The following is a 9,543-nucleotide window of genomic DNA, read 5'->3' as shown; positions in this document are numbered from 1 at the left end:
GTCACTGACCTTCAATGAGCATGTGACCTTTTGCTTAGAGGCTATCATCTAGGTTCTGTGGGCACTTTAGAGGTCAACCTGGAAGTTGACCCTGTCTGACCTTATTCGACCCGAAGATCATAAGAACTTCAGACTTTGACCTAGGTAAGTTCACGTGCAGGTCAAGACACCCTGTGAATTTGGTCTCTCTAGCTTTATTGTTTCCTTAGACCTCAAGGGGGTCAAATTGGCCTCCCACCCGAGTAAAAAATATCCAGCCGGCCACCCGGGCGCGTGTTAATGCGGGCTTTGCAGGTTGAGTGTCGTGGATAGGGACGATGCTCACTTCTTCACTGAGGTTAACGGCGGAGACAGTGCTGGCTGCTCATACCATTCGTCATATATTCGTCCCTGGTCCCGGGATCACGCCAGGGGCTAACGACGTTACATGCGATAGACATGTGAACAGCATGTTAAAGTGACATGATGACTGTTAAATGTGGCCATGCTGCCTGTGGTAATGATCGTTTGCATGCATGTTTTGAGGGTCACGAAAACTCATTACTAGAGGCATGTGACCGGCCATAAGCCGTGACAGTTTGCCTTCAAGTAGATATATGCCGCGATGCCTGGTGGCTCGCGTTCAGCACTTCGGCACTCACGGTCCCACCTACGTCGGCCTTTCAGGCAGCGACGATGGAGTGGCCGTTAAGTAAGAACAGCCGCACGGAGAAATGTCCTCGAACTTTCGGTGGTGTTGACCCTTTGCAGTGAGCCTGCAGGTGTCGGTAGCTGCTGCCCTGTCCACAGATACGGTGAAGAAGACAGGTTCTGGAGCGGCGACCAAGACGCCGCCATCTCGGCCACTGACGACAGTGGGCCGCACCAAGGCAGCCTCAACTGGCGGCCACAAGACCACCGAAGGCAAGGGGCCGGCCAGCAAGAAGTCTGCCTCCGCCATCGTCACCGAGACAGTGGCGCCGGTCGACAACAGCGGTGGGCTGGAGAAGTTCACGTCCGAGGACGCGGCGATAGAGGTCACGGACAAGCTAATGTCCGAGGCCAACGGGCACCACCACGACCTGGGCGGCCTGGAAAACGGCAACGGCGTGGATCATCACACGGCTGAATTGGTGTAAGCCGGCGGCATGAGCGGCATGTGATAAACTAGCGGCGGACAGGGCGGCGCGGCAGGCGACAGTCCGCGGCCCGGAGACGGAATGGACGCGCGGCGGCCCGCTGCCTGGCGAAGCGACCCGACACTCGGAGTGAGATGGTGCGCCGCGCGGTGGCGCTCCGATCGCACCGCCGGCCACCTGGCATTGTGATATACGTGCGCATCGAATTGGAACATTGAGAGGCTTGAAGCGCTTATATTTAGTTTATTTTGGTAACTTATTTTAGCTCACACCGTTCCTGCGAGCAGGAGTGAGTGGGGCGGGGTGAGTGGAGTTTGAGGAGTGAGAGAGGGCGTGCCGGGCCGAGGTCGGACGTCTTCACACCGGCTGAACGGAGCGTCACCAGACGATGCCTCGGCGCTGCAGAGCGTTCCTGCATCCTTTAAGAATAGCGTCATAGTCCACGTCTCAGATTAAGATGTATTTTTTAGAGGGCCCTGTGCTGTGTGGCCGCTGATAAGGGGCGGCCCGGGTCGGGTCGCCGCGCCCCCGCCGAAGTAGCGGGTCAGGTCAGGTCAGGTCAGGTCAGTGTTGCGCGGCCGCTATTGCTCGCTCGGCTTTGGGCGTCGCCATACGAGTCCTGTTGGCGTCTGGCTACTCTGCCTGTTCTCCGTACCGTCTGTTTCTGCCAATGGGCCCGCGAGCGCCGCCGGCGATGTGACACTGAACACACGGACGCGTCGCTGCTCTGGTCCGATGTGACACTGAACACACGGACGCGTCGCTGCTCTGGTCCTCGTCGCATGTTCGGTCATGGTCCAGACGTCTCTTGTGTGTTTATTATTATTATTATTATTGCAAAGCACAATAAATCTTCCTAGTTTTCTTCTACTGTAACGCTTTGATGTACGAGAAAAAGAATCCAGAAAACGCGGCAAGAATGGAGTTGACTAGAAGGCCACGTCAAGGTCAAGATAATTGGCTTTCGTATCTGTCTGATCATTTGGGCGTGCTTGTCGGTATCAGAAACGGCTTCACCTTGCACATACCTGTTTAGCACACCTGCACTGGAACTACAGTGGTGTTCTAAAACTATCGTCATCGCTGCAAGTGTCGGCTCGCGCTCACAATGGGTGTCGGGATGCTCGCCCGCTGACGCTTCGAACCTACCAGCTCTTCACACCCCGTCTGAGCTGGGGACAGAGCGCAGCGAAAACTTCGGTAGCGCGGCGCGTGCGGTTTGCCTGACCACCTTGCATGGTGAAGATCGTATATTTTCATATGATCAGTGCGGTGCAGACAAGATATGCCACAAGCAGGTGGAAAACGCGGTGTGAATCCGGGCAATGCGGGCAGAGAAGCAAACCACTGTCCGGCCGCCCCGCGCACCGCTGTCCGGCCGCCCAGCGAACCACTGTCCGGGCCACCCAGCGGAGGTAGCCAGCAGGAGCAGGTGGCCGAAGGACGGCTGATGCTGCTAGTTAACGACCATAGAAATATGCCGGACGGCCCCAAATTCGGTTGAAATGTTAAGTATTAGCGGGAGTCAAGTGCCATTGTGTTCTTGTGCTAACGGTGTATCACACTACTGACCAATTAGATGAATTCAACTTGCAACATCTTTGAAGCTTTGGGCTTGTTAATGATTCAGATATTGCTGAAGATGCATCGTTATAATGAGCTCAAAGCAACTGTCCCTAGCAAAAATTGGCCACAGCCTCAGACCCAATGAGTTGCTGGTTATAACATCAGGATGTTGGTCATGCTGTTGCCACAGACCATCAGCTAGCGGCGCGCAGCTTCGCCGAGCACGATTCTCCGGAGAAAAGGCGGTTGCGCCGTTACAAGAGTCTGCACATTCTCAGATGGTCGTCTCTCTCTCTCTCTCTCTCTCTCTCTCTCTCTCTCTCTCCTCTCTCTCTCTCTCTCTCTCTCTCTCTCTCTCTCTCTCTCTCTCTCTCTCTCTCTCTCTCTCTCTCTCTCTCTCTCTCCGGCGACATTGCTTGTTCGACCTGTCACGATCACACCAGAGATGGGGCAAGGAAGATAGACAGCTTGAGAGGGAGACGGAGAATAGGGTGGGGTACAACAATAGAAACATGAAGCAAAAGAGGCCGAGGCTACTTAGAGTTTTAGATTTCTTGAGATCTAAGATCTCTGAAAGCTTCCGCGCAGATGCGTACGGATTTTCGCAGCATTTAAGCGGAAAATTAGGTTGAAAACATACCCATCACAGACGAGCTCTAGTCGCATGGAACAGCCGAGCTCTTCCGTTTTTGTTAGCATGCACTCTGTAAAGACTTATTGAAATCATATTGTCAAAAATAAGAAATAAGATAGATATGCAGAGTATGGGCTGTGAGTTCAGTGCTAGCTTCTTTTGCTTCTTTGCTGCTGTATTCTGTCAATGCCATGCCGATCCAACAGATTGATAAAACTACGTTCCCCCTTGTTTTGAGGATAACCTAGATAGGTATTCTTCAGAAAGCGATGCCTGCGAACAGGTTGTGTGCTGGGCTTGTTGAGCTGTAAATGAACAAACTCGGCGTCCATCTGTCCCCACACATTGAATTTGCGTACACGCCGTAAGAATTCGCTGCCGAAGCTGCCTGGTTGGATGCAAACTGCTCGCGGACGACTCGCACTGCTTGCATTGTTTAGCCTGGGCGTTTCCTAGCTTGAGAACTCATTGGGCCTTCCCATGACCTATCATGACCCTGACTGCGGATGGCCTTGAGCTCCCAGATGCATTTAAGCATTTTCATGCATTTTCATGCATTTAAGGGTCAAGGCCATACGGTGTCCAAGGCGCACTAATATTTATGGACTATTTTCAAGACATAGACTATCGTGAGCTTCCTCTTGAACGAAGTTGAATATTTAGTCCACCATAAGAAAACTGATGTCATTTATGTTTGCCCTGGTGTAAACATATCGGTACTAACGTCTATTGCTTCATATGCAAATGTCAACCTCTTATCTGCTTTTACTTAACGCGGAATGCATGTGAACAGTTGCCTCCATCTTCATGATATAACCAAAAAAGCCTCTGGAACCATTAGAAAACACACGCTGCACACGATACCAAATACGCATCGCTTACAGCCAAGCGGAGGAGTGGTCTTTCACATCTTCTCGTGCAGGGATTGGAGGAGGGCTCACATGCTGCTGATATGGCCCGTGTAACATTTTGGATTTGAAGATAAGTCAGGTGTGGAAGGTTATTTAAAAAGGCTACGAAAAATCGTAACTCAGCGCATGATTGCAGAGCTTTTTTAAACAAATTCACGCGAGGCTGTATCGAATACCTACCTACCTACCTTTCGCATTGTAGAACATCCTACGTCTTGCCAAAATAACGTCGTTTTTTATTGAGCGTGCAAACGTATGACATTTGCTATCTTTTTTCTTTGGACACTGACGCTTACATGGAACTGGGGTTAACCTGCGACCCAATGCCGCAATACGCAAATTTAACCCTCGCTCTGATTCTCCGTTTTTCATAACGCAGACTGATAGGGGAGGCGGTGTGAGCCCTGGCGTTTCCGAACTAGTAAAAATAGAGCTAAGGAAAAAATCCCAGTGGATTGGTCTCAAAAAGATCTCACGCTTGGGACCAGGCTTAATCTTAACCTCATTATGGCAGTTAAAAGGTAAAATTTTTTCAGACAATCGCATTTTTCTGTTTTACAGTATGCAGACTAAACGATGCCGCGTGGGGACACAAATCTGGGGCTGGCGTGGTTTTTCCGTTTAATTTTAAGCACAATGGTATATATATATATATATATATATATATATATATATGTGTGTGTGTGTGTGTGTATGTGTGTGTGTGTGTTTAGCGTAACTTTATGATAGATAGCTCCGTTACTGTAAAAATATCGGTTCGCTGTGGGTGCTCGCGGCATCGTTGGTTGCTGCCTGTCGCCTGCGCTTGAAAATTGTTATGTAGTGTTCCTCAAAAACTGCCACTGCTCAGACGTCAAAGAAGTTAGGAATGCCGTGTCGAAACACGTGTAATGAATGCCCCACAGGCTACTGAAAATTTTGACGCGATTGCGCAAAATGTCGGAATGATATTCTCAAAAAACCTTAGAGGATCGCATTACTCCCTCTGCCCACCGCATCATGGCAAGGGTTGAAAACGCTTTTGTATGCGAGTTTGTATGTAAAATGATAAGCTGTCTTTTGCCGAACGGCTTAGTCCAGTAGCCAACGGTTACCAAGATACTCGCCTCAGTTGATTATATGGTCATCAGCAATTAGCATTAGTTGTTGATCATCCATGGCCTTCCAATACCGTTCGCTTCATTGGCCGACCTCTCTCCATGCAAACGATACTGGCCCATGACTGGCGGCGGTACATGTGATACACTCACTCCTGGCGAAGAAGACCCGTGATCATAAAAGCAGCTTTCTCTGTTTCTCTTCTCTCTTTTGCACTCTCCGCCGTCGGTGAGCGAATTAATGATCCCGTGTCTGAGAAAACCACTACCAATCACTGCCGAACAATTACTGAACTTTCCCGAGGCTAGGCGCTCACTTAAGTCGGACATAAATCAACCCCACTGTACGAACAATGGGTGTCTTATTGTTTCTCTCAGTTAACAGCAGATCTTTAGCGCAGAAGACAATGCAAACCCAGAAGACAATGCAAACGACCGCAACGCTTGGATCTTGGATAATTTCCCAGTCTAGTTATGAAGTGCTAATGAGCTGAGCGCCAGTTATGCCTCCCTGGGCAGTGAAGCAGCCAGATGGAGCCCTCTGGAGGTACTGAAGCCTCAATTGGCCGTGCATCCCAGTACCCTTTGGCAGCTTATGATGGCCCTAGGGCTTCTAAAGCACGAAAAACTGCACTCGAGGCATCGAAACGGGATTCCGAGTCGCCTAAAACGACCTCCTGAATAAAAAACAGTATCCCTGTAGCAGCGAAGTGCCCCTACCTTTGGCTGAAAGGCCCCGCACGCCAGGATTTGGCCCCCTCCTGTGAAAAATTCTGGCTGCACCTCCGCCTTTGGGAGAATTCCAGTTAAATGACAGGCATTCAAAAAGTTCTCTTAACACCGAAATTAAGTGGCGGATCGTGCAGACTAAAATGCATGTATTGAGAGATGTAAGTTGATGGAAACAGATGTGTATTTGAATTTATCAACATATTCATCAGCACGTTCGGCTGGTTATCGTCACACATTTTATCTGTTCTATATCTGCGGAATCAGGGCCATAGGTGCACTGGTTTGAAGCTAGTAGAATTTTCCGTATCCTTGCAATTGTGAGCAACCCCTTTTCTCCACAGTTTGAGATACGATAGTCCGTAGGCTATAGCCATCAGGCCATGTTGCTGCACCGGCTAGTAAATTAGTAGCTTGTGCCTTCAGTTCCATTTGGCCTCAATATCACCTGCAAACATATCTCGTGAAAACACTAAGCAATGTCTAACCACGAGACAGAGAAACGTCTGCTATATTTGGCCTCAATGTCACATGCAAACGTATCTCGTGAAAACACTAAGCAATGTCTAGCCACAACGACAGAGACACGTCTCCTATATGTGTTGCAAAACAACCAGAACCACAGACAGGTATATTTGAGCTCTTTTCACGTTCGAAGTACTGGGTAGGCAACTCTCTCCAATGTTTTTAGACTGGTACCAGACCGGAAATGCATGAAAAATAACACTAGCTGCAGCGAAATTCATGGACTACCGTGAGGTCTACCAAATACACGGCAAAACGTATCCCGGAAGACTGTTTCGCGTCATCGTGTATTTAGTCGTCATTTGACGTTTGCGGTATTTGATGATTTGGTGTCATGGACGAAGTAGGTAAATTAAAATGACGAGTAGGGGCATTATGAAGCAAAAACGCATCTGTTGCAAAAGATTCTAGCTATTTTAATCGACCTGACGGCGATCGGCGAAATCATCCCTGATCATCTCAGTTTTCTAGCGCTTCTGATTTGTTTCCCAATCAGGCACGTGTGAAAAAGCGATACCGAGAACAAAGCTGCCACACGTTTTAGGCGCTTTAATGTCAAGGCGCTCGGCGCCAAACGACCATGTGGTCATTGCTAGTGACCCTTTGCATTATATCCCCACACCACATTGGTTACATGTTGCTCAATGACAATACAGAAGTAAAGGAGAGAGGACACATTACATCCTGTGCAATACACAATTAAGCTATGGTTACAACAGGAGTCCGCCAGTCATCTTTTGAAACGCAGGAGTGGGGCTGTTACCCTTCTCGTTTCGGTGAAGGACGCAGCACATGCGATGCAGGTTCCCGAAACTGCTTTCATTTTTGAGCGTCCGGCTGTTGAACCACAACTACCCATTCCCAGGTGACATGGCAAGAATACCAGATTGTCTGCAGTCGGTGTGGCGTTTGCCTCATCGGCGTTGTTTTTTTCTGCGGTTGCGTGGTTTGTTTGCGCAGCCAAGTTTTACGCCGCGTGCGTGTGTGTAAGGCGCGTGGCCTGCAACAAAAGCCTCAGCCAGCTGAAGCCGTCGAGCTCGATGGCTCAGCACTTTTACTGCTCAGACCTCGGCCGGCCACGGCTGGCCGTGTTTGTGTTACGAGAGCACGCGCGGCGGGCCCTGGCCCGGCCACGGCTGGCCGTGTTTGTGTTACGAGGGCACGCGCGGCGGGCAGGCCGACCGGCCGTGGTCAGACCACCGCTGGCCCAAACTGCCGGTCGCAGGGCCGGAAGCGGCATCTGATACAGACGAACAGTCGGTGGGTCACAGGGAGTAGGCGAGAGAACCGTGAATGCAAGTCATCTTCCTTAACACAAATTTGTTGATGGGGAGAGGGGGTGAGAGTGGGTCGATTTAGCAGGTCACCATTAGTACAGCCACACACACTCTCAACGCAGAATCACCCTACGCCTACAAACGCAGCAGCAAAAGACGGATTTCAAAGCATAGTGGGGTATGGTGCGGAAACAGCGGACAGGCCTGATTTGTTGTGGGTGTCTCCAGCTCTCATCAACAAGCAATACAAATATGTACTGGTCACCTGATGACCCAAGCGTAGCGTGCCCCGCTGTGTTCCAGCTTGCTTGGCTTGACGCAATTTGAACCGATTTGCAAAGCATCATTCGAACAAAGCTTTCTCACAGAGGGCTTATCAATCGCACTTTCGACCGTGAAGCTACAACTGGCATTAACCGGGGTTTCATATAAACGGTGTCAAGCTGCGCTAGGTCGTACGATTCTAATGGAAACCATGGGCGGAAAAATACCGCACAACACCACCCTGCCTCCCCAACCGGCAACAAATCACTCGCATGTATTTACTTATCGATCGGGTTAGGAAATAAGTTAACACGCGCTCAAACAATTTAACAATTCAACCTCAATTTGACGTTAACACGTCAAATTGACCCCCCGAAGGTTTTCCAGAATGGTTTTTGAGCGACGCGGCGTAGCCGTGCCAAATTTTGCATAGCTGTAGAAAATTGAATAGCGGATCGTTTGACATCCAAAATTTAGATATACCTTGTACGGTTGCTGACATATAGCAAGTCAAAGTCAGGCCATTGTTTCAGCGGAAGCAATTTCTAGGGAATCGTCCAATCTGATACAATAACGGAATGCTTGACCAAGCCATACCTTTCTGAGATGCTTTCTTATGCACCACAAATATTGAATGAGCAAACTACGTTGATCTAAGGCCAGATATGAAGGTCAGACGATGGTCAAAACCAACCTGATTTATTGCTCTGGGGCTTGCTGTATGGGATAGTTTGTGGCGCTCATTTCGAATTTACTGACAGCAGGAACCGCATGATACATCTTCCATTGACTTCTTAGAGGTCGGAACAGGTTATTGACCTATGATGACACGGGTTGACATTTTGTTTTAGGAGCATACTGCCTAGCGTAATCTTTGTCGCTTATTCAAATACAAAACTCACGGCAGTCTTGTATGATTTTGGTCACTATGAACTTCAAAAGGTCAAACAAGGTCACTGACCTCAAATGGGCTTGCGCCCTTTTGCTTAGAAACAGTTACGTAGGTCCTGGGGGCACTTTAGAGACCAATCTGGAATTTGACCTCGTTTGACCTTATAAGACCTGAAGGTCATGACCTAGGAAGCTGAAACTGTGAGTTAAGTGAGTTCATGTACGGATTAAGACACGCTGTAAATTTGGTGTCTCTAGCTTTCTTAGTTGCCGAGATCTCACGGAGTCAAATTAACTCCCCGAGCGAGGGCTATCTAGCCGGCCACCCGGGCCCATGTTAACGGAGCCACTTATCATAAATCTACGCTAAATTAGTTAATTAATAAATTTACACACACACACACACACACACACACACACACACACATATATATATATATATATATATATATATATATATATGTATATATATATATATGTATATATATATTCTACCTCATTGCACCCGATATATTAGGTAGATTGGTAGGT

The 9,543-nt window shown here is 48.8% G+C and overlaps 1 protein-coding gene across 1 annotated transcript in view; it reads left to right on the top strand.

The window, feature by feature from the left end:
- LOC119112024 (mucin-19) overlaps nt 1–1,989 on the top strand; it is a 31,885-nt gene extending 29,896 nt beyond the window's left edge. Inside the window, exon 3 of the mRNA XM_037235975.1 lies at nt 790–1,989. Coding sequence (XP_037091870.1) covers nt 790–1,118 — 329 coding nt within the window. The 3' untranslated portion in view covers nt 1,119–1,989. The remainder of the gene's footprint in view (nt 1–789) is intronic.
- The last annotated feature ends 7,554 nt before the right edge of the window (nt 1,990–9,543 follow it).

Source organism: Pollicipes pollicipes, unplaced genomic scaffold (genome assembly GCF_011947565.3).
Source record: "Pollicipes pollicipes isolate AB1234 unplaced genomic scaffold, Ppol_2.1 Scaffold_7261;HRSCAF=8764_pilon_pilon_pilon, whole genome shotgun sequence".
Lineage (NCBI taxonomy): Eukaryota > Metazoa > Arthropoda > Thecostraca > Pollicipedomorpha > Pollicipedidae > Pollicipes > Pollicipes pollicipes.
Note: the sequence above shows the minus strand (reverse complement) of the source record. Positions and strands in the feature narration are given on the sequence as shown.